The sequence below is a fragment of the Passer montanus genome, unplaced genomic scaffold (genome assembly GCF_014805655.1).
Source record: "Passer montanus isolate IOZ18808 unplaced genomic scaffold, ASM1480565v1 scaffold209, whole genome shotgun sequence".
Taxonomy (NCBI): domain Eukaryota; kingdom Metazoa; phylum Chordata; class Aves; order Passeriformes; family Passeridae; genus Passer; species Passer montanus.
In genome coordinates, this window is record NW_024366692.1 from 319,775 (window position 1) to 347,461 (window position 27,687).

General features: G+C 56.8%; 5 protein-coding genes across 6 annotated transcripts; all 5 read right to left on the reverse strand.

Annotated features, from left to right (window-relative positions):
* Positions 1-893: 893 nt before the first annotated feature.
* Positions 894-2,456, reverse strand: LOC120501886 (protein MRP-126-like). The gene is made up of 3 exons (XM_039708662.1): positions 2,362-2,456; positions 1,540-1,698; positions 894-1,237 (listed from the first exon to the last, which is right to left on the reverse strand). Exons 1-3 carry the CDS (start codon positions 2,368-2,370, stop codon positions 1,052-1,054), a joined length of 354 nt encoding a protein of 117 aa, XP_039564596.1. The 5' UTR covers positions 2,371-2,456; the 3' UTR covers positions 894-1,051.
* Positions 2,457-5,174: 2,718 nt separating this feature from the next.
* LOC120501909 (protein S100-A8-like) lies at positions 5,175-7,046 on the reverse strand. The gene is made up of 4 exons (XM_039708688.1): positions 6,980-7,046; positions 6,755-6,867; positions 6,146-6,356; positions 5,175-5,339 (listed from the first exon to the last, which is right to left on the reverse strand). Exons 3-4 carry the CDS (start codon positions 6,335-6,337, stop codon positions 5,175-5,177), a joined length of 357 nt encoding a protein of 118 aa, XP_039564622.1. The 5' UTR covers positions 6,338-6,356; positions 6,755-6,867; positions 6,980-7,046.
* A 2,197-nt stretch (positions 7,047-9,243) lies between these two features.
* Positions 9,244-13,565, reverse strand: LOC120501906 (protein S100-A9-like). Its single transcript, XM_039708685.1, has 4 exons — positions 13,502-13,565; positions 10,223-10,422; positions 9,988-10,141; positions 9,244-9,450 (listed from the first exon to the last, which is right to left on the reverse strand). The coding sequence occupies exons 3-4, from the start codon at positions 10,138-10,140 to the stop codon at positions 9,244-9,246; spliced, it is 360 nt and encodes a 119-aa protein (XP_039564619.1). The 5' UTR covers position 10,141; positions 10,223-10,422; positions 13,502-13,565.
* A 2,590-nt stretch (positions 13,566-16,155) lies between these two features.
* Positions 16,156-17,087, reverse strand: LOC120501884 (protein S100-A4-like). Its single transcript, XM_039708659.1, has 3 exons — positions 16,939-17,087; positions 16,475-16,628; positions 16,156-16,397 (listed from the first exon to the last, which is right to left on the reverse strand). The coding sequence occupies exons 2-3, from the start codon at positions 16,610-16,612 to the stop codon at positions 16,233-16,235; spliced, it is 303 nt and encodes a 100-aa protein (XP_039564593.1). The 5' UTR covers positions 16,613-16,628; positions 16,939-17,087; the 3' UTR covers positions 16,156-16,232.
* Positions 17,088-21,804: 4,717 nt separating this feature from the next.
* Positions 21,805-23,497, reverse strand: LOC120501885 (protein S100-A4-like). Of its 2 annotated transcripts, none has more exons than XM_039708661.1 (3): positions 23,488-23,497; positions 22,581-22,727; positions 21,805-22,041 (listed from the first exon to the last, which is right to left on the reverse strand). In XM_039708661.1, exons 2-3 carry the CDS (start codon positions 22,719-22,721, stop codon positions 21,880-21,882), a joined length of 303 nt encoding a protein of 100 aa, XP_039564595.1. In that variant the 5' UTR covers positions 22,722-22,727; positions 23,488-23,497; the 3' UTR covers positions 21,805-21,879. The 2 variants fall into 2 exon arrangements, with proteins under 2 accessions (XP_039564595.1, XP_039564594.1); XM_039708660.1 differs by lacking the exon at positions 23,488-23,497 and adding an exon at positions 22,983-23,084.
* Between the last annotated feature and the right edge of the window lie 4,190 nt (positions 23,498-27,687).

Genomic DNA, 27,687 nt, shown 5'->3' on the forward strand with positions numbered 1-27,687 from the left:
CACCTCTCAGTTACCCCCATCTCCAAGTCAAAAAAGAGCTTAATCCCACAGGGTTAGGATTAAGGTTAGACTTAGGTTTAGGCTCAGGTTTAGGGTTAACTCTGGCTCATTTTTTGGGGCACAGAGCTGAGGGGACCCTGCTCCTGCAGCAGCTTTGACCCCGTTAGGAGGAATTTGACATTTTGGGTGTCAAAAGTGGCTCCAGAGGAAGCTGAAGCAACCTGGGGGTGAAGCAAACCTGGGGAAGTCTTGTGTTTATTGAGTCTTGTGTTAATTGTGTCTTGCTTCAGCTCTGCTGCTTTGGGGAAGCTTCTGGAAAGTTCCTTCCCGGAGCTGGGTGGTTTCGGGGCCTTGAGTCACCCTTGGGAAATCAGCTCTGCTGCTTTTCCTGCCCCAAAAAGGGTTTGGGAAGCTCCATCCCTGCTCCCAGCCAGCTTTTCCCTCTGGGCAGCAGCTGATTATTAACTAATTAACCTTTTTGGGACAAATTTGGGGTGTTCTGGGTCAGGGATTGGGGTTATTTCACATTCTTGTCCACAAACTATTTTTTAAGTCCAAAACTTAATGTGTCCACCACCATCTGTGGAGCAAAAATGCCCTAAAAAGGGTTTTCCTGCAGAAAATAATGCTCATCCCTCCCCATCCTTCCTGCCACCACCACCGCTCAGCTCAGGACCCCTGTGCAGAGTTTCCAGGCTAAAAAACTGCATTTTTTCCAGTTGGAAATGCAAAAATCTGTCAAATCCTGGGTGCAACCCCAACCCCTGTGAGCCACCAGCAGCTGCTGGGGTGAATCCCAAATTCCCAGGCACCCACCCCAATTCCCTGCCCCAAAAGTGGATTTAGGAGAAAAAAGGAGGGAAAAGCCCAGGAAAACCCCCAGAGACACGGGAGAGCTTTGGAAACATTTATTTGGCAGCAAAACCACGGCGCTGGGAGGAAGAGGAGGAGGAAGAGGAGGAGGGAGGGAGGGGTTGAAGGCCGGATTCAGCTCTGGAGCCTTCTCCAAGCTCCAGGATTCCTCTCCAAGGGGAGGGAAGCGGGGGCTGCCTCAGTGGTGGTGCTGCTGGTGGTGGTGGTGCTGGTGCTGGTGGTCCTCCACCTCGTGCAGGTGCTCGTGGGTGGCGCAGGTGACACGGGTCACCAGCAGCATCGTCTCCCCAAAGCTGATCTGGGCGTCCTTGTTGACGTCCAGGTCCTTCATGATCTGGTCGATGGTGGCCTTGTTCTTCACGTGCTGCAAAGGAGGAGGAACAGGGGGCAAAATGAAGGAAAAATTCCCTCGTTTCGCCCCTGGGTGGAAAAAACTTTTGTTTGCATTTAGGAAGGTGAGTTCCAAGCAAAAAATGGGGTTTGGGGGTGTGGCTTCCAGGAGAAAAAGGAGATTTTGGGCTGATTTTTGCAGAGAAGGGGATGAGAGCTGTGAGGGTTCCTTCATGGAGAACGTTTAGGATGGGGTGGCTGGGCAGGAGAGCAGAGCGGGAAGGGGGTGAACCCAAACCCTGGGGACAATCCAGGCCCTGGGGTGCAGCCCCTCACCTTCAGGTAATTCGCCAGCTGCTTCTCAATCATCAGCTTGAGCTCGTTCTTGCTCAGGGTGTCCCTGTCGCCCTCGCGGCGCGAGTACTGGTGGAAGACGTCGATGATGACGTCCATGGCCTTCTCCAGCTCCGACAGCTGCTCCTGGCTCTGCTGGCCCTGCAGGAGAAACGGTCACTGAGAATAGCCAGGAAAATCTGGGATAACCAGGAAAATCTGGGGAGGAACGTTCCTTTTTGGAGGTGTTGGAGGCTGAAGGAACTCCTTCTCCAAGGAGGCTGAAGGACCTCGCAGCCTCTGTGCCCTGCAGATGAGAGCTCAGAGCTGATTTGGCCCCAAAATGGGCCTGGCTCTGCTGATAAACCAACCAAAGCAGCTGAAAACACCCCAAAAACACCCCAAAACCCTCTGTGGGGACACAGAGCAGGTGACAACACCCGAAAACCCTCAGTGGGGACACCAAGGAGGTGACAACACCCAAAAACCCTCAGTGGGGACACCAAGCAAGTGACAACATCCAAAAACCCTCAATGGGGACACAAAGCAGGTGACAACACCCAAAAACCCTCTGTGGGGACACCAAGCAGGTGACAACACCCCAAAAACTCTCTGTAGGGACACGGAGCATGAGATCTGACGTCCAGGAGCCTCTCAGGTGGCCGGGAACCTCTTCCAGGAGGAAATCTCTCTCCTCACGGACTCTGGAGATGGTTTTGCTCAGCCAGGACGTGGGGTTGAGATGAAGAGGAGCTCCCTGAGGATCCTCGCACCTCGGATGACCTGGAAAAGAGCACGGACACCCCAAATGCCCCCTGCACTTGCCTTGCTCATCTTGTCACCACGGCGAGGTCCCCTGGGGTGGGTACGGGGCCGGTGCCACCCCGGTGTCTCTTATAGCCCAGCCATGAGGTGTCCCCATTGTGAAATGTCCCCATCCCGTTCCTGGCTGGCCCCACAAAACCCCTGGCATTGCTCAAGGCTCCGGGAAGTTCCCCAAAAGGGGCTCTGTGGCTTTTCCCGCAAGCTCGGGGTGTCACAGGCTCAGCTGGGGGTGGTCCTGTCCCCTCACCTGCTGGGATTCACCACCAGCTCTGGGCAACAGCCCCTTCCCTTGGGATTTTTCCATATTTGGGATTTTTCCATATTTGGGATTTTACCACATTTGGGATTTTTCCATATTTGGGATTTTTCCACATTTGGTATTTTTCCACATTTTCCTCCCTTCCAGGGCTGTTTGCTGATGCCAAGTCACCCACGGTGCCATTCCTGCCCCACTCGTCCCCAAAATGTCCCCACCCCTGGTCCATCCCAGTGTCCCACAGCTTGCCAGGATCCCTGAGCTTGGAAAAAAAAAAACCAAAATCACCGAGCCCAACCTTTGACCCCTCGCCAGAGCAGAACACCGAGTGCCACCCACTCCTGTGGCACTGTGTGACACAGGGCACAGGTGGCACCGGGACCATCCCCAGCCTGCAGCAACCAGCTGTCCATGAAAGACGATCCGGGCGTGTTCCCGGCCTGGCCCAGCTCCAGGAGCTCCGTTCCATCCGTGCCAAGGGTGGCTTCTCCCCACCCCAGGTGTGCCCTGAGCTGCAGAGCCCAGGTGTGGCTGAAAGGAGCATTTTGATTTTGCTTTCCAGGGCTCTGGCCTGGCTTTGTGGCTTTTTTGTGTTGTTGTTTCTCGGCTTTGTGGCACAGGCCCAGAGCGGGCCTGGCAGCTCCGAGCTGCCATGTTTGGGAGCAAAACGAGATTTTCCAGCGTTTCCTCATTAAAATGAGCTGCCTGCTGAGTCAGCACACTCATCTGGGGTTTGTTTGACCTGCCCAGCTCGGGTTGGTCTCGGGCACGGTTGGTCTCGGGTTGGTCTTTGGCCTCCTTGTTTTGGAGGCCCAAACAAGGCCTGGGGCAAACTCAGAAGCTCCTTTCAGCAGGAATTTCCTCCTGAAAAGGGCAAACAGGGTTTGGAGTCCCCATCCCTGGAGGTGTCCAAGGAAGGGCTGGACATTGGTCTGTGTGACCAGGTGGGGACAGGTCACAGGTTGGACATTGGTGACCAGGTGGGGACAGGTCACAGGCTGGACATTGGTCTGTGTGACCAGGTGGGGACAGGTCACAGGCTGGACATTGGTCTGGGTGACCAGGTGGGGACAGGTCACAGGCTGGACATTGGTCTGGGTGAACAGGTGGGGACAGGCCACAGGTTGGACATTGGTCTGGGTGACCAGGTGGGGACAGGTCACTCAATCTTGGAGGTCTTTCCCAAGTGAAAGGACCCCGGAATGCTGGGATTCCATCCCCAGCCCCCAGCCCTGGCTGTGGGGTGCTCTGCTTTCACAACGGGCAGGTTCTGCTGTGCAGGACATCCGGGGACATCGGGGACGTTTCACAACGGGGTGTCTGGGGAGTTTTGGTGCAATTTCAGGAAACTTCCTTGACTCGCTTTGATCACCCTGGAGGTGCCAGGGGGACAAGGATGGAGGACAGGGGGTTCCAAGGTGGCCTCAGCCAGGAGTGACTCCCAGGTGTGGGGACCCATAAACTAGAGCAGGAACAGCCCAGGATCTGCTGGGAGATGCCTGGGAACCTGCAGAGACACCCCAAGGTTGCAAAGAGTTGCAAAATTCTTTCAAAACTCACTTTTAGGGGCAGGAGAGTGGTTGGTGTGGGGAGAGGGAGCAGCAGCTTTGTTCCCCCTGGGGTCCATATCCCAACACCCCAAGTTCCCAAATCCCAAATCATCATCAAGCAGAGCGTTCCCAGTGCCTGAGGTGCAGGATTTGGGATTTGGGATGTTTGGGTACTGCAGTGTTTGGATATGGAAGTGTCTGGACTCCACATTTCTCCCAGAACAACAGAAAATCATCATTAGCATACCCTGAAATCCCAATATCTCAAACCACAGGATTTTGGGCAGTGGGTTTTTTTTGCTCATGAGGATTTTTTGGCGTCCTCAACAAAACCATCGCTGCAGATGACCCCACCCACCCCCCTCAGTCCCACCCCCTCGACAATGGATGAGGAGACGGGAAAGGCTCAGAGAACTTCAAGTGATGCTTTATTGTGCCAAGGGGCTGCTCCAGGCAGGCAGGGAGCAGCCAGAGCCCAACTCCCAAAGCTTCCCTCTCCCATTTCCCGTGCCAGGCTCAGTCCTTGTCCGGCCCGCAGCGCTCTTTGTTCCCCCTGGGGTCCATATCCCAACACCCCAAGTTCCCAAATCCCAAATCATCATCAAGCAGAGCGTTCCCAGTGCCTGAGGTGCAGGATTTGGGATTTGGGATGTTTGGGTACTGCAGTGTTTGGATATGGAAGTGTCTGGACTCCACATTTCTCCCAGAACAACAGAAAATCATCATTAGTATACCCTGAAATCCCAGTATCTCAAACCACAGGATTTTGGGCAGTGGGTTTTTTTTTTTGCTTCATGAGGATTTTTTGGCGTTCTCAACAAAACCATCGCTGCAGATGACCCCACCCACCCCCCTCAGTCCCACCCCCTCGACAATGGATGAGGAGACGGGAAAGGCTCAGAGAACTTCAAGTGATGCTTTATTGTGCCAAGGGGCTGCTCCAGGCAGGCAGGGAGCAGCCAGAGCCCAACTCCCAAAGCTTCCCTCTCCCATTTCCCGTGCCAGGCTCAGTCCTTGTCCGGCCCGCAGCGCTCGGAGCCGTGGCTGATGCGGTGGGTGTCGTCAGCCAGCTTGCTCAGCACGATGGTGAACTCCTCAAAGCTCAGGTCCTTGTCCTTGTTCAGGTCGGTCTCCTGGAAGAGCTTCTCCAAGTAGCCAGCCCGGTTCCTGTCCTAAATTTGGGGACATAAGGTGGGGGTCACTTCCCTGCCCTGGCTCCATCCCAGAGCTGGGTGGATCCTTCCCTGCCCTGGGAAGGGTTTGGAAGCTGCAGGATGTCCCAACCTCACCCTTAGCTCCAAATTAAACTCCAAAAGGGACAGGATTTTGTCCCAAATCCCTGTGGGTGGGGACACAGCGGCTTTTGGGAGAAATCAATTGGATAAGGCCAATTTTGGGAAAAATCAATTGGACCAGGCCAATTTTGGGAATCATCAATGATGAACTTGCATCGCTTTCCAACTTATTGAGAGGAACATTAATCTCCCAGAACCCTCAGAGCTGAGGCCCAAGAAGCCCTTGAGAAGGTTGGTGAGGCCCTCCAACAAAGACAAGCACATGGATGTCACAGACGTTTAGGAGAAAAAATGCAATTGTGTGGTCTCAGATTTCAATGGGACACCTCAAAGGGGGATCCAAATGGATTTTCTTATCCTACAGATCTCCAAAACCAAATTTGCAACATTTGAAACGACAGCTGGGATCATAATCAGAGCCAGAGCGAGATTGCTGAGAACAGCAGGCAAAGATTTCACAATTTATCTGCCCTTGAAAAGAGAATCTTTCAATTGGGCATTGCAAAAACCAGAAGAATTGCAAATTGCGTGGCTGGAGCATGTCTGATTCACTCTCCACCCCACACAGCAGGAGGAAGAGCAGGGGTGGCCCCAAACTGGGTGTGACAGAAACCCCCCAGTGCCCCCCGTGTCCCAGGGGCTCCTGAGCACAATCCCTGTGGGGTTGTCCCTCGGGAACTCACGCAGGCCTTCAGGAAGGACGGCGCCTGCTCCGTCAGCATCGTCTTGAATTCATTGAAGCTCAGGAGGTCGATCTCACCCTGGCGGACGCTGTACTGGTGGAACGTGTCCACGATGGTCTGCAGGGCCTTCTCCAGGGTGCAGTTCCCCGGGAACTGCCGGCCCCCGGCGTGGCTGTGGGTGCTGGTGGACATGGCTGAGCTCTGGAAGGACCTGCAGGGGTTGGGGACAAACCTCGAAGTTGAGAGGAGCCAAAAATCAGCGGGAGCTGCACCTGAGCCCAGGGACACCTGCAGCTCTTTGGTGTGGAGCAGAAAATGAAGGGATCTGGGGATTTGTTCCAACCCTAACCCTAACCCTAACCTGGAGACACTTTTTGGGTGAGGGAAGCAGGGTCAGGCCACTGGGGCACCACCAACGAGGGCATTTAGGGCAGAGGGCACAGAATTAGTGGTGCCTCCACCAAAGATGGCACCAAAATCCCATTAATTTGTCCTCATTTTCCAACCCAAACCAACCTCCTGCTCTACCCCGAGGAGAACCCATCGCCCTGGGCTGGTGGATCCCAAACTCATCCTTTTCCCTGCAAGGACCATCCTCGTCCTACTCACCCTGGTCTCCGAGGAGGGTTTGCAGGAGATGGATCCGTCAGTGTGACCCAGGAGCCTGGAGCAGCCCTTTTATACCTGTCTGAGGTCCTCTTTCATCAGAGCTGGTGACACACCTGCCACAAGCATCAGCTTGAGTTCACATTTCCCGCACCTGGAAATTGCCAGGTGGGAACCCCGAGCCCCTCCCAGCCTCATTCCTCCACTCAAGTTCCTGGTTGCACCCACCAGGCTTTGGAAATGTTGTCCTTGGCCCCTCCATCACCTCTGACAGGGCTCAGGGAGGGGAAAAACCCCGGCTTGGTCACACCTCCATGTCGAGGGCAAGGACGTTCGGGCAGAAGTTACCAAAACTTGGGGAGTTTTGTAACACAACAAAAAATTTGCACATTTTCCTTCTGCTGTAGGAGCAAACTGGGCTGTTCCACATGGAAACAGGGATAACTTTGTCCCCTGGGTGAGTTTTCAATGTGATTTCTGTTTTCTACAATGCCAACTGCTTGGACACTGCCCAAGACAAAGCAGCATCTGTATTTTATAACTTGTTTTCCAGAATATTTTCCATTGTTTTCTACTTGTACTCTGCTCTCGTCCAGAGATTTTCTGGAGGAAACTGGGCACAAAACCAGGAGAAAACGCAAGGCCAGGGTCTTTTCTGGCTGGTGCAGGAACTGCTGTCTGTTTTGCAATTGTCACCTCTGCGTCACCCGTGTTAGGGACAAGGACGAGCAGACAATGAGAAGATTTAAAAATCAGACAATTAGAAGGTTTAAAATCAGACAATGAGAAGATTTAAAAATCAGACAATGAGAAGGTTTAAAATCAGACAATGAGAAGGAGGAAGAGGGAAGGACCAGCCGAGCCAGGGGTGCCCATTCCTGTTTGAGGATGCTCCGTGTCCCCGGGGCATTGCACGGATTTATTCCGGTATCCCTGACTCACTTTATTGCTCCTTTTGTTTCCCGGCCCCGCTCCTTGCAGACTGGCACCCATCCCAAACTGGAATGTCAAACTGGAGTGTCACCCATCCCAAATTGGGATCACAAATTGGAGTGTTATTGGTCCCAAATTGGAGTGTCACCCATCCCAAACTGGAGCGTCACCCACCCCAAATTGGGATCACAAATTGGTGTGTCACTGATCCCAAATTGGAGTGTCACCAATCTCAAATTGGAATCCCAAATTTGAGTGTCACCGATCCTAAACTGGAGTGTCACCCATCCCAAATTGCACCCTCGTCCCCCAGCTGGCAGGGAAATCCTCTGGTGCTCTTGTGCAGCTCCCACGCACGTCCCCTTTCCCAATTTTCCCAGTTTTCCCCTAAAACCTGTGGGGCAATGCCCAGCCCTGCAAGGGCAGTGATGCCCAAGTGACACAGGGGTGGCAGTGAGTGACATTTGCCTCAAGGGACAAGGGAGGCTCCCCAAATTCAGAGCTGTCCTGTGTCACCGAGGTACCACCCAAACCCCGCTGGTTTCACCCGGGACAGGCCCTGGTTTGGGCTGATGTTGGATCCTCCTGAGCCCGGGGGTTCCTCACTCAGTGTCCCCTCACTGATGGGTCCTGGGGCTCTTCTCCCCTCCTGTTTCAGCCCCCAGGAGCCCACGGTGGCTTTTAGGTGTGTGGTGACCTGGAGGACGTGTCCCAAACCATGAAAGGGCTGACTCGTTCTACAGAGCGGCTGTTCCTCTGAGCAGCTCCCAGCACGGAGTTCCCAGAGCACCTCAGCCTCATCTTTTGCTCTGCTGGGGCTGCTGGGTTGTTTTGGGGTCACAAAAACATCTCACACATGCTTGGGAAGTGGCACCCTCGGAATGCAGCACCCCCAGGATGTGGCACCCCCAGTTCCAGGGCTGGGTCTTGGCAGAGACCCTTGGAAGAGCCTCCCACAACTGTGTTTCACTTCTGGCACTGCCTGAAGCTTCACTCTGGGATCTGACACTCTCCAGTAGCCCCTTCACCCTGTGCTGCCCACTGGGGACCCCCAAAACCTTGTCCCGACCCCCTATGTCCAGATCAAGGGCCCCCCCACTGGAATGCAGCACCCCCGGGATGTGGCACCATCAGAGTGTGGCACCCTTGGGATGTGGCACCCCCAGTTCCAGGGCTGGGTCTTGGCAGAGACCCTTGGAAGAGCCTCCCACAACTGTGTTTCACTTCTGGCACTGCCTGAAGCTTCACTCTGGGATCTGACACTCTCCAGTAGCCCCTTCACCCTGTGCTGCCCACTGGGGACCCCCAAAACCTTGTCCCGACCCCCTATGTCCAGATCAAGGGCCCCCCCCGTGCCACTCTCCCCTTCCCTTTGCTTTTCCCATCCAATCCCTGCAGACCCCAGGACACGGAACACGGATGGGTTTGGTGCTCAAAGGAAGGGATTTTATTTCAATGCCACAAAGGAGAAGCAGGTGACAAAGGTTTGGTTACAGGGCTGAGGCTCCTGGGGGGACTCGGAGTCCCGTGGCTCGGCCACCGGGGGAGACGGTTCCGTTTCAGCGACGGTGGCTGTGCCCATGCCCGTGGTCATGGCCGTGGTCATGGCCATGGTCATCACCAGGGCCCTTGTGGGACCTGTTGTGGGCATCGATGGCCACGAGGCTCAGCGTGGTCAGGAACTCGGTGAACTTGAGGCGGCCGTCGTGGTTGGCATCGGCCTTGGTGAAGAGCTGCTGGATGTAGCTGTCAATGGTCGTTTTGGGCTGTGGGGGAGCAGAGTCAGCTCGGGGTCACTCATCCTTAACCAGCGAGGGCTGAATCCCAAAAAACCCTCCTTCTCTTTGGGAAGCTCCCAAGATAAAGTTCTGGAATGTTCTGCCCAGGGAGGTGGTGGAGTCACCATCCCTGGGTGTGGCACTGGGTGCCAGGGTTTAGTTGAGGGGTTGGGGCTGGGTTGGACTCGATGATCTTGAAGGTCTCCTCCAACCCAGTGATTCTGGAATTCTGTGAACCCTCCCCATCCCCAAGGATCCTTGGAAGCGCCCAAGGATGAGCTCTGAGCACCCCAATCCAGCAGGAGGTGTCCCTGCCCAGCATCCATGGAATGAGAGGATCTCCCAGGCCCGTTCCCACCCATCCCATCTCATCCCAACCCATCCAATCCCATCGATCCCATCCCATTGATCCCATCCCCTTCCACTGATCCCATCCCATTGATCCCATCCCATTGATCCCATTGAACCCATCCCATTGAACCCATCCCATCAATCCCGTCCTGCCCCACGTCTCCGGGCTCTCACCGGCACCGTGTTCCTCAGGAACGGCTCGGCCGTGTCCTTGAGCAGGCTGGAGAACTCCTCCTTGCTCAGGTAGTCGTCCATGGGGTACCTCATGGCGTACTGGTGGTAGACGTTGACGGCGCATTCCAGCGCCAGCTCCAGGTCGGTTTTCATCCTGCTGGGAAGGGACAAACAGAAAATATCAAACAGAACCCCAGCACGGGCACCGGCCGCTCATCAGGAAGGAGCTGCTCACCTTGGAGGAGGTCTGGGCTCTGCAGAGGAAGGAGCAGGAGGATCGGGTGATGCCGAGCTGGGGATGGCACCTTTTATACCCTGCCGGAGCTGCCAGCCGTGCCAGCCTCGGTTCCCGGCAGGGCAGGAACCTCCAGGAGTTGTGCAAGGCAGCGCAGCACGCCCAGGTGAGGATTTCGGGCTCCTCACCCCATCCAGGAACTGTTATCGAGGGAGGGGAAGCCCCAAACTCGTCAGGGAAAACAAGGAAACACCAAAAATGGCATCGGGGGTCAGCAATGGTGCAGGAGCTTTTCTGGAACGTTCTACAAGTGTTTGGTGGAGATGATGGAAGAGGAACTTCTCTGGGTGGGGGTCTCCAGCTGACACTGGTTTCACCCAGTGGTTTGTCCCCGATGTTTTTGGTGAATTTGGCTGCTGGAAGGTCTGGGATTAAGCCCTTTTCTGACTCACAGATGGAGCAATTGAGAGACATTTGAAAAACTTTAATTTCATTTTGTCGGGCTTTGAAAATTCTCCTCCAATTCACTTCCCACAGACAGGTGCCAGGGTGGCCAGCACATCCCACCCCTCCCTGAGGACATTCCCCATGATCCAGGGGACAATTTTGCTGGGTGGAACTCTGCCAGCCGCTCCTAGGAGGTGGCACTTCCCGGCAGCCGGAATTGCTGCCCGAGGATAACGCAGGGCATTGGCCAACGCTGCTCACCCCCAGCTGTCCCCCAGGTCTGGGACCCCCCAGTGCTCCCAGTGGAGCCCCCCCAGTATTCCCAGTGCCCAGAATGAGCTGCAGAACCCCGAGTGTCAGGAGGAGGGTGGTGAGGAGCCTCCACCCGAGGTGGTCACGAAGGCTTTTGGGAAGTGACGATGACAGCGGTGGTGAAACATCTCCCGCCAGCCTCCTAATCCCAGGAACCGCTGCCAGAAAAACCCAAAATTGCAAAAGAGGGAGACAAAGGGACGGGGTTTGGGATGGGGACGGGCGCGTCCTCAACGGGAAGGGGACACGCGTGGGCTGGGCAGAGGGACAGAGGTGACCCGGCAGGGACACGGGTTCAGACAGGCCTGGGGATGGCAGAGGGCATGGCTGGGCCACGTGGGGACAGGGAGGGACAAGGACAGGTGAGTGCCATGGGGATGGGAGAGGGCATAGCTGGGCCATGTGGGGACAGGGACAAGGACAGGTGAGTGCCATGGGGACAGGAGGGGACAAGGACAGGTGAGTGCCATGGGGACAGGAGGGGACAAGGACAGATGAGTGCCATGGGGATGTGGGAGGGCGTAGCTGGGCCACCTGGCAGGGGGACAAGGACACCTGAGTGCCATGGGGACAGGAGAGGGACAAGGACAGGTGAGTGCCATGGGGATGGGAGGGGGATAAGGACAGGTGAGTGCCATGGGGACAGGAGGGGACAAGGACAGGTGAGTGCCATGGGGATGGGAATGGGACAAGGACACCTGTGTGCCATGGGGATGGCAGAGGGCGTGGCTGGGCCACCTGGCAGGGGGACAAGGACAAGTGAGTGCCACGGGGACAGGAGGGGACAAGGACAGGTGAGTGATTTAGGGTGGATCCCTGTGAGGGGGGACTGATTCAGGGTGGATCTCTGTGGGGGGGATGAATTCAGGGTGGATCCCTCTGCGGGGGATAAATTTAGGGTGGATCTCTGTGGGCAGCATCATTCCACCCTCAGATGGCCACAGGTGAGGAGTGGGATTTTGGGGCTCCCTCTCACCTGCCCAGGGGTGCAGCCCCGTTCCCTGGGGGTTCGCTGACTTTGGAGGAATGCAGAATTTTTTTCCCTAAATCTTTTTTTTCCCCTAAATCTTAGAATCCCAGGATCTCAGATGCTGGAAAAGCTCCAAGATCACCAAGTCCAAGCTGTGCCAAATCCCCACCTCCTCACCCAGACCAACACCCAGGAGTTCCCCGGACACCTCCAAACCTCCCTGGGCAGCCCTTCCAAGCCCTTTTCTCTTTTCCAGGAGGAAATTCCACCCCACGAGCCCCCCCGAGGCCGTTCCCTCTCCTCCAGTCCCTCTGTGTCACCGCTGGAGCATCCCCAGCTGAGGATGACGGCGGCGGAGGGGGCGCAGCCACATCTGGAAGGGGCGCGTGGCACATCTGGAGCCCGCAGCGTGACAAAGCTTTTCACTGCGAGGGAAAAGGGCAGCGGGGGAGGAACGGAGCGGCGGGCCCGGGAGCGGGACGGGCTGGCCCGGGGCACCGGGAAGTGGCGGCTCCGCTCGGCCGCACCCCGGGCAGGAACGCGGCCCAAGCCCCGCGGCAGGAGGGGTGGGGAGGCGACAATCGCGACATCCGCGGGGCGGCAGGGCAGGGATGGAGGCCGGGCCGGTGTAATTCCAGCTCTGAGCTGATCCCGCGTCCCTGCGGGATGTGAGCGGCTCCCGGGAAGGAGCGGCCGGGCAGGGCTGAGTCAGCCCGACGTGGCTGCCGGGAGCGGCCCCGGGGGCGGTTCGGAGGCCTCGGGGGATGGAGAATCCACCCCGGGCAGAGCCAGAACCAGAACCAGAACTAGAGCCAAAACCAGAATCAGAGCCAGAACCAGAGTCAGAACCAGAACGAGAGCCAGAGCCAGAACCAGAACCAGAACCAGAACCAGAACGAGAACCAGAACGAGAACCAGAGCCAGAGTCAGAGCCAGAACCAGAAATAAAGCCAGAGCCAGAGCCAGAACCAGAGCCAAAACCAGAACCAGAGCCAGAACCAGAGCCAGAGCCAGAGCCAGAGCCAGAACCAGAAATAAAGCCAGAGCCAAAACCAGAACCAGAGCCAGAACCAGAGCCAGAGCCAGAGCCAGAGCCAGAACCAGAAATAAAGCCAGAGCCAAAACCAGAACCAGAGCCAGAACCAGAGCCAGAGCCAGAGCCAGAGCCAGAACCAGAAATAAAGCCAGAGCCAAAACCAGAACCAGAGCCAGTCTGGCGTCACCCCCAGCTTCCCCCAACCCGGGCAGACATCCCCCCGGGTCAAAAACGCTTCATTTGAATCGAGATTTTGGGAGGGCGTAGCTGGGCCACCTGGCAGGGGGACAAGGACACCTGAGTGCCATGGGGACAGGAGAGGGACAAGGACAGGTGAGTGATTTAGGGTGGATCCCTGTGAGGGAGGACTGATTCAGGGTGGATCTCTGTGAGGGGGATGAATTCAGGGTGGATCCCTCTGGGGGGGATAAATTTAGGGTGGATCCTGTAGGCAGCATCATTCCACCCTCAGATGGCCACAGGTGAGGAGTGGGATTTTGGGGCTCCCTCTCACCTGCCCAGGGGTGCAGCCCCGTTCTCTGGGGGTTCGCTGACTTTGGAGGAATGCAGAATTTTTTTCCCTAAATCTTTTTTTTTTCCCTAAATCTTAGAATCCCAGGATCCTGGAGGTTGGAAACTCTCCAAGATCACAGAGTTCAAGCTGTGCCCAATCCCCACCTCCTCACCCAGACCAACACCCAGGAGATCCCCAGACACCTCCAAACCTCCCTGGGCAGCCCTTCCAAGCCCTTTTCTCTTTTCCAGGAGGAAATTCCACCCACGAGCCCCCCCGAGGCCGTTCCCTCTCCTCCAGTCCCTCTGTGTCACCGCTGGAGCATCCCCAGCTGAGGATGACGGCGGCGGAGGGGGCGCAGCCACATCTGGAAGGGGCGTGTGGCACATCTGGAGCCCGCAGCGTGACAAAGCTTTTCACTGCGAGGGAAAAGGGCAGCGGGGGAGGAACGGAGCGGCGGGCCCGGGAGCGGGACGGGCTGGCCCGGGGCACCGGGAAGTGGCGGCTCCGCTCGGCCGCACCCCGGGCAGGAACGCGGCCCAAGCCCCGCGGCAGGAGGGGTGGGGAGGCGACAATCGCGACATCCGCGGGGCGGCAGGGCAGGGATGGAGGCCGGGCCGGTGTAATTCCAGCTCTGAGCTGATCCCGCGTCCCTGCGGGATGTGAGCGGCTCCCGGGAAGGAGCGGCCGGGCAGGGCTGAGTCAGCCCGACGTGGCTGCCGGGAGCGGCCCCGGGGGCGGTTCGGAGGCCTCGGGGGATGGAGAATCCACCCCGGGCAGAGCCAGAACCAGAACCAGTGCCAGAGCCAGAGCCAGTGCCAGAATCAGAACCAGAACTAGAGCCAAAACCAGAATCAGAGCCAGAACCAGAGTCAGAACCAGAACGAGAGCCAGAGCCAGAACCAGAACCAGAACCAGAACCAGAACGAGAACCAGAACGAGAACCAGAGCCAGAGTCAGAGCCAGAACCAGAAATAAAGCCAGAGCCAGAACCAGAGCCAAAACCAGAACCAGAGCCAGAACCAGAGCCAGAGCCAGAGCCAGAGCCAGAACCAGAAATAAAGCCAGAGCCAGAACCAGAGCCAAAACCAGAACCAGAGTCAGAACCAGAACCAGAGCCAAAACCAGAACCAGAGTCAGAACCAGAACCAGAGCCAAAACCAGAACCAGAGCCAGAACCAGAGCCAGAGCCAGAGCCAGAGCCAGAACCAGAAATAAAGCCAGAGCCAAAACCAGAACCAGAGCCAGTCTGGCGTCACCCCCAGCTTCCCCCAACCCGGGCAGACATCCCCCCGGGTCAAAAACGCTTCATTTGAATCGAGATTTATTTTCAGGGTGGATCCCTCTGGGGGGGATAAATTTAGGGTGGATCCTGTAGGCAGCATCATTCCACCCTCAGATGGCCACAGGTGAGGAGTGGGATTTTGGGGCTCCCTCTCACCTGCCCAGGGGTGCAGCCCCGTTCCCTGGGGGTTCGCTGACTTTGGAGGAATGCAGAATTTTTTTCCCTAAATCTTTTTTTTCCCCTAAATCTTAGAATCCCAGGATCTCAGATGCTGGAAAAGCTCCAAGATCACCAAGTCCAAGCTGTGCCAAATCCCCACCTCCTCACCCAGACCAACACCCAGGAGTTCCCCGGACACCTCCAAACCTCCCTGGGCAGCCCTTCCAAGCCCTTTTCTCTTTTCCAGGAGGAAATTCCACCCACGAGCCCCCCCGAGGCCGTTCCCTCTCCTCCAGTCCCTCTGTGTCACCGCTGGAGCATCCCCAGCTGAGGATGACGGCGGCGGAGGGGGCGCAGCCACATCTGGAAGGGGCGTGTGGCACATCTGGAGCCCGCAGCGTGACAAAGCTTTTCACTGCGAGGGAAAAGGGCAGCGGGGGAGGAACGGAGCGGCGGGCCCGGGAGCGGGACGGGCTGGCCCGGGGCACCGGGAAGTGGCGGCTCCGCTCGGCCGCACCCCGGGCAGGAACGCGGCCCAAGCCCCGCGGCAGGAGGGGTGGGGAGGCGACAATCGCGACATCCGCGGGGCGGCAGGGCAGGGATGGAGGCCGGGCCGGTGTAATTCCAGCTCTGAGCTGATCCCGCGTCCCTGCGGGATGTGAGCGGCTCCCGGGAAGGAGCGGCCGGGCAGGGCTGAGTCAGCCCGACGTGGCTGCCGGGAGCGGCCCCGGGGGCGGTTCGGAGGCCTCGGGGGATGGAGAATCCACCCTGGGCAGAGCCAGAACCAGAGCCAGAACCAGTGCCAGAGCCAGAGCCAGTGCCAGAATCAGAGCCAGAACCAGAGCCCGCCTGGGAGTGGCCCCAGGGGCGGTTCGGGAGGCCTCAGGGGATGCAGAATCCACCCCGGGCAGAGCCAGAACCAGAACCAGAACTAGAGCCAAAACCAGAATCAGAGCCAGAACCAGAGTCAGAACCAGAACGAGAGCCAGAGCCAGAACCAGAACCAGAAATAAAGCCAGAGCCAAAACCAGAACCAGAGTCAGAACCAGAACCAGAGCCAAAACCAGAACCAGAGCCAGAACCAGAGCCAGAGCCAGAGCCAGAGCCAGAACCAGAAATAAAGCCAGAGCCAAAACCAGAACCAGAGCCAGTCTGGCGTCACCCCCAGCTTCCCCCAACCCGGGCAGACATCCCCCCGGGTCAAAAACGCTTCATTTGAATCGAGATTTATTGAAATGACATCGGGAGCACAACGGGACGATCCCGGGGCGGCGCCGGGCCCTGCCCTCACTTCCTGCGGGGCATCTTGTCCGGGAGGTCCTGGAAGAACTCGTTGCACATCATGGCCATGCAGGCCAGGAAGGTCACGTACTCCTGGAAGTCCACCTCGTTGTCGCTGTTGCAGTCCAGGTTGCTCATCAGCTTCTGTAAACTCGCCTCGCTGGTTTGCTTCTACCCGCGGGGAGGGAAAAGGAGGGGTTAAAACCGGGCTCTGCACGCCCCCGAGGCCCCGAGCGCCCGGCACTCACGCTGAAGCTCGGCAGCTCCTTGGTGAGCAGCTCCTTGAGCTCGGCTTTGTTGAGCTTGTACTTGTCGCCCTCGTTGCCCGAGTACTTGTGGAAGGTGGCGACCACCACGGCCAGCGCCTGCTCCAGGGGACACGCCATGGGGACAGCGGCAAGCCTGGGGACACGGGGAGGGGACAGGAGTTGGGCATCGCCAGGCACGCCCGTGCCAGGCCCGGGCACGTCCCGGGATGCGCCGCTCCCTCCCCGGCTCCACCTCCCGCTCCGGCCGGGCTGCGCAGCCCCCAAATAGAAGGAAAATGGGGCAGGGAAGGGGTTCAGGTGCTTTTCCAGCCCTCGCCAGGTGAAATCCACGTTCCCAACTCGGCACCTGCAGCAGGAACCTCTGCCAGGGGGAGGGGGCAGCCGCGCCCCGGCAACATCTGGAGAGCATCTGGAGAGGGAAGGGAGGGGGGAAAACAACTCACCGAGAGCTCAGGCGGGATAAAGGAGGACGGGCAGGGCGGAAGGGGAGCCAGCCTCGGGCCCTGGCATTTATAGCCCCGCCTGGGCCACACCCGGCCGGGGAGGCAGCGCCGCTCCCGAGCCCGCCCGGACCCGGCCGGGAAAGGAGAGAAGGAGGAGAAAGGAAACCCCCCCTGCCGCGGGCGCTGGTTTGGGTTAGGAGGAGCAAAATGTGCCCCTGGGGCTGCCCAGCCACCCCCCGGGCCGGGAGAGCCCCCCGGGATTGGGGGTGTGCGGGTGGGCACCGCGGCCCCCGGTGGGCACCGGTACCCCCGGCAGCATCCCGGGGCTCGCCCGGGACCCGGCGGGGTTTGGCCGCGGGGGTGGCCTCGAGCCGAGGGTTTTTTTGCCTTTTCCAGTGGTCTGGCAGCGATTTGTGTTTCCTAACGGCGAGGGCGGCGTCCCCGTTGTGTAACGGGGCTGCTCCCGTGGCTGCCCGGCCCCGGCGCGTGTCCCGGAGCTGCGGGAGCACCGGGAACCGGCACTGCCCGCCCCACAGCCCTGGCAAGACCCCCGAGCGTCCCCCAGCTGGGCAGAGGGACAAAAACGGCGACAAAGCCGGGTTGCTCAGGGAGGGAAATTCCCCAAACCCCAGTTCAGGGGGAGCTCGGGGGGGGTCTTCACATTTTGGCTGAAAAAACCCCCCAAGGCTGAGCTTCATCACCCCACCAGCGAGTGGAAATTTGGGGGAATCGCTGGGAGGGGCAGAAGCTCCGGGGGTTCTTTGTAAAGGGTTTGGGAAGGGGCAGGGGAAAGTTTGGAGCTGCTGGAAGGGCCTGAGGGGGCTCGGGGAGGAGCTGGGGGCTGGGGGACAGCTCTGCCCTGCTCTGTGGGGCTCTCACAGCCGGGATTGTTCTCTGGAAAGGCAGAGAGAAGCTGAGGGACCTTTCCCAAACCAGCCCCGACCTGCCCGGAGCTGCTGGGGGCGGGGGAGCCCCGTGACTCCCAAATGCCACCCCCGGTTGTGGCCACGGGGACACGCTGTGCCTGCTGCGCCTGCCCAGGCTTGGGGTGCCCCTGAACCCCCCCGAGGCAGGCAGAACGTTCAGGGGGACATCCAAGAGCTATTTTAGCTCAAATTTTTCCAAAATAAAACCTCCCAGGGCTGAGGCACGCCGTGGAAAATCCCACGGAGCTGGAGGAAGGCGTGAGTCAGCCACTGCTGGTGGCCACCGAGCCCCAGAACTGAGCCAGGATTGGGGGAAAACCTGAACAGAACCCCAGAACTGAGCCAGGATTGGGGTAAAATCTGAACAGAACCCCAGAACTGAGCCGGGATTGGGGTAAAATCTGAACAGAACCCCAGAACTGAGCCGGGATTGGGGGGAAACATGAACAGAAACCTGGAGCATGGCCAGAATTGGGGTAAAACCTGAACAGAACCCCAGAACTGAGCTGGGATTGGGGTAAAATCTGAACAGAAGCCCAAAACTGCGGCACTGCCCGCCCCACAGCCCTGGCAAGACCCCCGAGCGTCCCCCAGCTGGGCAGAGGGACAAAAACGGCGACAAAGCCGGGTTGCTCAGGGAGGGAAATTCCCCAAACCCCAGTTCAGGGGGAGCTCGGGGGGGGTCTTCACATTTTGGCTGAAAAAACCCCCCAAGGCTGAGCTTCATCACCCCACCAGCGAGTGGAAATTTGGGGGAATCGCTGGGAGGGGCAGAAGCTCCGGGGGTTCTTTGTAAAGGGTTTGGGAAGGGGCAGGGGAAAGTTTGGAGCTGCTGGAAGGGCCTGAGGGGGCTCGGGGAGGAGCTGGGGGCTGGGGGACAGCTCTGCCCTGCTCTGTGGGGCTCTCACAGCCGGGATTGTTCTCTGGAAAGGCAGAGAGAAGCTGAGGGACCTTTCCCAAACCAGCCCCGACCTGCCCGGAGCTGCTGGGGGCGGGGGAGCCCCGTGACTCCCAAATGCCACCCCCGGTTGTGGCCACGGGGACACGCTGTGCCTGCTGCGCCTGCCCAGGCTTGGGGTGCCCCTGAACCCCCCCGAGGCAGGCAGAACGTTCAGGGGGACATCCAAGAGCTATTTTAGCTCAAATTTTTCCAAAATAAAACCTCCCAGGGCTGAGGCACGCCGTGGAAAATCCCACGGAGCTGGAGGAAGGCGTGAGTCAGCCACTGCTGGTGGCCACCGAGCCCCAGAACTGAGCCAGGATTGGGGGAAAACCTGAACAGAACCCCAGAACTGAGCCAGGATTGGGGTAAAATCTGAACAGAACCCCAGAACTGAGCCGGGATTGGGGGGAAACATGAACAGAAACCTGGAGCATGGCCAGAATTGGGGTAAAACCTGAACAGAACCCCAGAACTGAGCTGGGATTGGGGTAAAATCTGAACAGAAGCCCAAAACTGAGCCAGGATCGGGGGAGAACCTGAACAGAACCCCAGAATTCAGCCACGAATTCAACCACTGGAGAAAACCTGAACAAACCCCAGAACTGAGCCAGGATTGGGAAATATTTTATTGAAAGCCACTCAGGGCTGGGATGAGCACGGGGAGGGGACACTCAGGGGTCACTCAGGGGTCACTCAGGGTCACTCAGGGGGTCACTAGAGGGTCATCCAGGGGTCACTCAGGGGTCACTTCCTGCGGTGCTTGCTGGGGTCGTCCTTGAAGAACTCGTTGAAGCCCATGGTGATGCAGGCCAGGAAGCAAACGTACTCCTTGAAATCCACCTCGCTGTCCTTGTTGTGGTCCAGGTCGTTCACCAGGCGCTTGAACTCGGCCTCGTCCATTTGTTTCTGCCGGGGGAGAGGGTTTGGGGGGAGGGTTCGGGGGGAGGGGCTGCTCCTCCCCGCCCCCTCCCCTGCTCTGCCTCAGGGAGGGGGTCAAAACTGAACCAGGATTGGGGGGAGCCTGAACAGAAACCCAGAACTGAGCTAGGATTGGGGGGAAACATGAACAGAACCCCAAAACTGAGCCAGGACTGGGGGAAAACATGAACAGAAACCCAGAAGTGAGCCAGGATTGGGGGGAAACATAAACAGAACCCCAAAACTGAACCAGGATTGGGGGGAGCCTGAACAGAAACCCAGAACTGAGCTAGGATTGGGGGGAAACATGAACAGAACCCCAAAACTGAGCCAGGACTGGGGGAAAACATGAACAGAAACCCAGAAGTGAGCCAGGATTGGGGGGAAACATAAACAGAACCCCAAAACTGAACCAGGATTGGGGGGAGCCTGAACAGAAACCCAGAACTGAGCTAGGATTGGGGGGAAACATGAACAGAACCCCAAAACTGAGCCAGGACTGGGGGAAAACATGAACAGAAACCCAGAAGTGAGCCAGGATTGGGGGGAAACATAAACAGAACCCCAAAACTGAACCAGGATTGGGGGGAGCCTGAACAGAAACCCAGAACTGAGCTAGGATTGGGGGGAAACATGAACAGAACCCCAAAACTGAGCCAGGACTGGGGGAAAACATGAACAGAAACCCAGAAGTGAGCCAGGATTGGGGGGAAACATAAACAGAACCCCAAAACTGAACCAGGATTGGGGGGAGCCTGAACAGAAACCCAGAACTGAGCTAGGATTGGGGGGAAACATGAACAGAACCCCAAAACTGAGCCAGGACTGGGGGAAAACATGAACAGAAACCCAGAAGTGAGCCAGGATTGGGGGGAAACATAAACAGAACCCCAAAACTGAACCAGGATTGGGGGGAGCCTGAACAGAACCCCAGAACTGAGCTAGGATTGGGCGGAAACATGAACAGAACCCCAAAATTGAGCTGGAATTGGGGGAGCCTAAACAGAACCCCAAAATTGAGCTGGAATTGGGGGAGCCTGAACAGAACCCCAGAACTGAGCTGGGATTGGGGGAGAAGCTGAACAGAACCCCAAAATTGAGCTGGAATTGGGGGAGCCTGAACAGAACCCCAAAACTGAGTCAGGATTGGGGGGAACCTGAACAGAACCCCAGAACTGAGCTGGGATTGGGGGGAACCTGAACAGAACCCCAGAATTCAGCCACGAATTCAACCACTGGAGAAAACCTGACCAAACCCCAGAACTGAGCTGGGATTGGGGGGAACCTGAACAGAACCCCAGAATTCAGCCACGAATTCAACCACTGGAGAAAACCTGACCAAACCCCAGAACTGAGCTGGGATTGGGGGGAACCTGAACAGAACCCCAGAATTCAGCCACGAATTCAACCACTGGAGAAAACCTGACCAAACCCCAGAACTGAGCTGGGATTGGGGGGAACCTGAACAGAACCCCAGAATTCAGCCACGAATTCAACCACTGGAGAAAACCTGACCAAACCCCAGAACTGAGCTGGGATTGGGGGGAACCTGAACAGAACCCCAAAATTGAGCTGGAATTGGGGGAGCCTGAACAGAAACCCAGAACTGAGCTGGGATTGGGGGGAAGCTGAACAGAACCCCAGAATTCAGCCACGAATTCAACCACTGGAGAAAACCTGAACAAAGCCCAGAACTGAGCCAGGATTGGGAAATATTTTATTGAAAGCCACTCAGGGCTGGGATGAGCACGGGGAGGGGGTCACTCGGGGGTCACTCGGGGGTCACTCGGGGGGTCACTAGAGGGTCATCCAGGGGTCAAAAACATGAACAGAACCCTGGAGCGTGGCCAGGATTGGGGGAAAACATGAACAGAGACCCAAAACTGAGCCAGGATCGGGGGAGAACCTGAACAGAAACCCAGAACTGAGCTGGGATTGGGGGGAAGCTGAACAGAACCCCAGAATTCAGCCACGAATTCAACCACTGGAGAAAACCTGAACAAAGCCCAGAACTGAGCCAGGATTGGGAAATATTTTATTGAAAGCCACTCGGGGCTGGGATGAGCACGGGGAGGGGACACTCAGGGGTCACTCAGGGGTCACTCAGGGTCACTCAGGGGGTCACTAGAGGGTCATCCAGGGGTCACTCAGGGGTCACTTCCTGCGGTGCTTGCTGGGGTCGTCCTTGAAGAACTCGTTGAAGCCCATGGTGATGCAGGCCAGGAAGCAAACGTACTCCTTGAAATCCACCTCGCTGTCCTTGTTGTGGTCCAGGTCGTTCACCAGGCGCTTGAACTCGGCCTCGTCCATTTGTTTCTGCCGGGGGAGAGGGTTTGGGGGGAGGGTTCGGGGGGAGGGGCTGCTCCTCCCCGCCCCTCTCCCCTGCTCTGCCTCAGGGAGGGGTTTTGGCCTTGGCAGCTGCAGGTGGGTGAGCTGGGCAGTGCCCAAATTAGCAAAAGTGCCTGCCGGATGTGGAAAAATTTAGCAAAATAAATAAAGAAATAAATAATCGCCTCCCAGTTGAAACCACAAGCCAAAAAAGGGAAGTGAGGGTTTAAAAAAGAAATTATGAAAAAAAATGGAAATCGGAGCGTGATTTCCTTTGCCAAACCAAATTTTTCTGTGGGGGTTTTTTTTTTAAAAAAAAAAGACTTTTTTAAAAAGAAAAACTTAAAGGAAAAATTTCCTTTGGGGCTGAGCCCCTCCAGACCTCATCCCTCCCCTTCCCCAGGGAAGCACCCTGAGGGACGAACCCACCAGAATTTCAGAAACCCCCCCTGGCCCGGGAGCAGAACCCGGGGCTGCTCCTTCCCCGTCCCCCAAGGACACCCGGGGGTGTCCCCGCGGCCACTCACGCTCCCGAAGACGGGCAGCTCCTTGTTGAGCAGCTCCTTGAGCTCGGCCTTGCTCAGCTTGTACTTGTCGCCCTCCTTGGCCGAGTACTTGTGGAAGGTGGTGACCATGACGGCCATCGCCTGCTCCAGGGGACACGCCATGGCAGCCTGGGGACACGGGGTGCCGTCAGCCTTTGGGGGTGTCCCGGGCTGCTTTGGGGGTGCCCCGGGCTGCTTTGGGGTGCCCGGGCTGCTTTTGGGGTGCCCCGGGCTGCTTTGGGGTGCCCGGGCTGCTTTTGGGGTGCCCCGGGCTGCTTTGGGGTGCCCCGGGCTGCTTTGGGGGGTGCCGTCAGCCTTTGGGGGTGCCCCGGGCTGCTTTTGGGTGTCCCGGGCTGCTTTGGGGTGGAGGGAGCGGGCACTCACCGGCTCAGCGCGGCTCAGCTCGCCCAGCAGTGGGGATGGGGTGCCGGGGCACGGAGGGGGTTTATAGCCCGGCAGGGTGGCACTGCCCCCCCGCAGCCCCCGGCCCGCCCTGCTGTGCCCAGAGAGGGTTTCGCCCGCGCCTCATTTTTGGGTAACGAGCTGTGTGATCCCATTAATGAGCTCTGTGATCCCGTTAATGAGCGTGCCGCGGGCTGCTTTGGGGGTGCCCAGGCTGCTTTTGGGGTGTCCCGGGCTGGTTTGGGGTGTCCCGGGCTGCTTTTGGGGTGTCCAGGCTGCTTTGGGGGTGCCCAGGCTGCTTTTGGGGGTGCCGTCAGCCTTTGGGGGTGCCCCGGGCTGCTTTGGGGTGCCCGGGCTGCTTTTGGGGTGCCCCGGGCTGCTTTGGGGTGCCCGGGCTGCTTTTGGGGTGCCCCGGGCTGCTTTGGGGTGCCCGGGCTGCTTTGGGGGTGCCCCGGGCTGGTTTGGGGTGGAGGGAGCGGGCACTCACCGGCTCAGCGCGGCTCAGCTCGCCCAGCAGTGGGGATGGGGTGCCGGGGCACGGAGGGGGTTTATAGCCCGGCAGGGTGGCACTGCCCCCCCGCAGCCCCCGGCCCGCCCTGCTGTGCCCAGAGAGGGTTTCGCCCGCGCCTCATTTTTGGGTAACGAGCTGTGTGATCCCATTAATGAGCTCTGTGATCCCGTTAATGAGCTCTGTGATCCCGTTAATGAGCGAACTGTGAGATCCCATTAATGAGCGAGCTGTGAGATCCCATTAATGAGCTGTGTGATCCCGTTAACGAGCTGTGTGATCCCATTAATGAGCTCTGTGATCCCGTTAATGAGCGAACTGTGAGATCCCATTAATGAGCTGTGTGATCCCATTAATGAGCTCTGTGATCCCGTTAACGAGCTGTGTGATCCCATTAATGAGCTCTGTGATCCCGTTAACGAGCTGTGTGATCCCATTAATGAGCTCTGTGATCCCGTTAATGAGCGAACTGTGAGATCCCATTAATGAGCGAGCTGTGAGATCCCATTAATGAGCGAGCTGTGAGATCCCATTAATGAGCGAGCTGTGAGATCCCATTAATGAGCTCTGTGATCCCGTTAACGAGCTGTGTGATCCCATTAATGAGCTCTGTGATCCCGTTAATGAGCGAACTGTGAGATCCCATTAATGAGCGAGCTGTGAGATCCCATTAATGAGCTCTGTGATCCCGTTAACGAGCTGTGTGATCCCATTAATGAGCTCTGTGATCCCGTTAACGAGCTGTGTGATCCCATTAATGAGCTCTGTGATCCCGTTAATGAGCGAACTGTGAGATCCCATTAATGAGCGAGCTGTGAGATCCCATTAATGAGCTCTGTGATCCCGTTAACGAGCTGTGTGATCCCATTAATGAGCTCTGTGATCCCGTTAACGAGCTGTGTGATCCCATTAATGAGCTCTGTGATCCCGTTAATGAGCGAACTGTGAGATCCCATTAATGAGCGAGCTGTGAGATCCCATTAATGAGCTCTGTGATCCCGTTAACGAGCTGTGTGATCCCATTAATGAGCTCTGTGATCCCGTTAATGAGCGAACTGTGAGATCCCATTAATGAGCGAGCTGTGAGATCCCATTAATGAGCTCTGTGATCCCGTTAACGAGCTGTGTGATCCCATTAATGAGCTCTGTGATCCCGTTAATGAGCGAACTGTGAGATCCCATTAATGAGCGAGCTGTGAGATCCCATTAATGAGCTCTGTGATCCCGTTAACGAGCTGTGTGATCCCATTAATGAGCTCTGTGATCCCGTTAATGAGCGAACTGTGAGATCCCATTAATGAGCGAGCTGTGAGATCCCATTAATGAGCTCTGTGATCCCGTTAACGAGCTGTGTGATCCCATTAATGAGCTCTGTGATCCCGTTAATGAGCGAACTGTGAGATCCCATTAATGAGCGAGCTGTGAGATCCCATTAATGAGCTCTGTGATCCCGTTAACGAGCTGTGTGATCCCATTAATGAGCTCTGTGATCCCGTTAATGAGCGAACTGTGAGATCCCATTAATGAGCGAGCTGTGAGATCCCATTAATGAGCTCTGTGATCCCGTTAACGAGCTGTGTGATCCCATTAATGAGCTCTGTGATCCCGTTAATGAGCGAACTGTGAGATCCCATTAATGAGCGAGCTGTGAGATCCCATTAATGAGCTCTGTGATCCCGTTAACGAGCTGTGTGATCCCATTAATGAGCTCTGTGATCCCGTTAATGAGCGAACTGTGAGATCCCATTAATGAGCGAGCTGTGAGATCCCATTAATGAGCTCTGTGATCCCGTTAACGAGCTGTGTGATCCCATTAATGAGCTCTGTGATCCCGTTAATGAGCGAACTGTGAGATCCCATTAATGAGCGAGCTGTGAGATCCCATTAATGAGCTCTGTGATCCCGTTAACGAGCTGTGTGATCCCATTAATGAGCTCTGTGATCCCGTTAATGAGCGAACTGTGAGATCCCATTAATGAGCGAGCTGTGAGATCCCATTAATGAGCTCTGTGATCCCGTTAACGAGCTGTGTGATCCCATTAATGAGCTCTGTGATCCCGTTAATGAGCGAACTGTGAGATCCCATTAATGAGCGAGCTGTGAGATCCCATTAATGAGCTCTGTGATCCCGTTAACGAGCTGTGTGATCCCATTAATGAGCTCTGTGATCCCGTTAATGAGCGAACTGTGAGATCCCATTAATGAGCGAGCTGTGAGATCCCATTAATGAGCTCTGTGATCCCGTTAACGAGCTGTGTGATCCCATTAATGAGCTCTGTGATCCCGTTAATGAGCGAACTGTGAGATCCCATTAATGAGCGAGCTGTGAGATCCCATTAATGAGCTCTGTGATCCCGTTAACGAGCTGTGTGATCCCATTAATGAGCTCTGTGATCCCGTTAATGAGCGAACTGTGAGATCCCATTAATGAGCGAGCTGTGAGATCCCATTAATGAGCTCTGTGATCCCGTTAACGAGCTGTGTGATCCCATTAATGAGCTCTGTGATCCCGTTAATGAGCGAACTGTGAGATCCCATTAATGAGCGAGCTGTGAGATCCCATTAATGAGCTCTGTGATCCCGTTAACGAGCTGTGTGATCCCATTAATGAGCTCTGTGATCCCGTTAATGAGCGAACTGTGAGATCCCATTAATGAGCGAGCTGTGAGATCCCATTAATGAGCTCTGTGATCCCGTTAACGAGCTGTGTGATCCCATTAATGAGCTCTGTGATCCCGTTAATGAGCGAACTGTGAGATCCCATTAATGAGCGAGCTGTGAGATCCCATTAATGAGCTCTGTGATCCCGTTAACGAGCTGTGTGATCCCATTAATGAGCTCTGTGATCCCGTTAATGAGCGAACTGTGAGATCCCATTAATGAGCGAGCTGTGAGATCCCATTAATGAGCTCTGTGATCCCGTTAACGAGCTGTGTGATCCCATTAATGAGCTCTGTGATCCCGTTAATGAGCGAACTGTGAGATCCCATTAATGAGCGAGCTGTGAGATCCCATTAATGAGCTCTGTGATCCCGTTAACGAGCTGTGTGATCCCATTAATGAGCTCTGTGATCCCGTTAATGAGCGAACTGTGAGATCCCATTAATGAGCGAGCTGTGAGATCCCATTAATGAGCTCTGTGATCCCGTTAACGAGCTGTGTGATCCCATTAATGAGCTCTGTGATCCCGTTAATGAGCGAACTGTGAGATCCCATTAATGAGCGAGCTGTGAGATCCCATTAATGAGCTCTGTGATCCCGTTAACGAGCTGTGTGATCCCATTAATGAGCTCTGTGATCCCGTTAATGAGCGAACTGTGAGATCCCATTAATGAGCGAGCTGTGAGATCCCATTAATGCTTTGGGGGTGCCCAGGCTGCTTTGGGGTGTCCCGGGCTGCTTTGGGGGTGTCCCGGGCTGGTTTGGGGTGCCCCAGGCTGCTTTTGGGGTGCCCCGGGCTGCTTTGGGGTGCCCCGGGCTGCTTTGGGGTGCCCCGGGCTGCTTTGGGGGGTGCCGTCAGCCTTTTGGGGTGCCCCGGGCTGCTTTTGGGTGTCCCGGGCTGCTTTGGGGTGGAGGGAGCGGGCACTCACCGGCTCAGCGCGGCTCAGCTCGCCCAGCAGTGGGGATGGGGTGCCGGGGCACGGAGGGGGTTTATAGCCCGGCAGGGTGGCACTGCCCCCCCGCAGCCCCCGGCCCGCCCTGCTGCGCCCAGAGAGGGTTTCGCCCGCGCCTCATTTTTGGGTAACGAGCTGTGTGATCCCATTAATGAGCTCTGTGATCCCGTTAATGAGCTCTGTGATCCCGTTAATGAGCGAACTGTGAGATCCCATTAATGAGCGAGCTGTGAGATCCCATTAATGAGCTCTGTGATCCCGTTAACGAGCTGTGTGATCCCATTAATGAGCTCTGTGATCCCGTTAACGAGCTGTGTGATCCCATTAATGAGCTCTGTGATCCCGTTAATGAGCGAACTGTGAGATCCCATTAATGAGCGAGCTGTGAGATCCCATTAATGAGCGAGCTGTGAGATCCCATTAATGAGCGAGCTGTGAGATCCCATTAATGAGCGAGCTGTGAGATCCCATTAATGAGCGAGCTGTGAGATCCCATTAATGAGCGAGCTGTGAGATCCCATTAATGAGCGAGCTGTGAGATCCCATTAATGAGCTCTGTGATCCC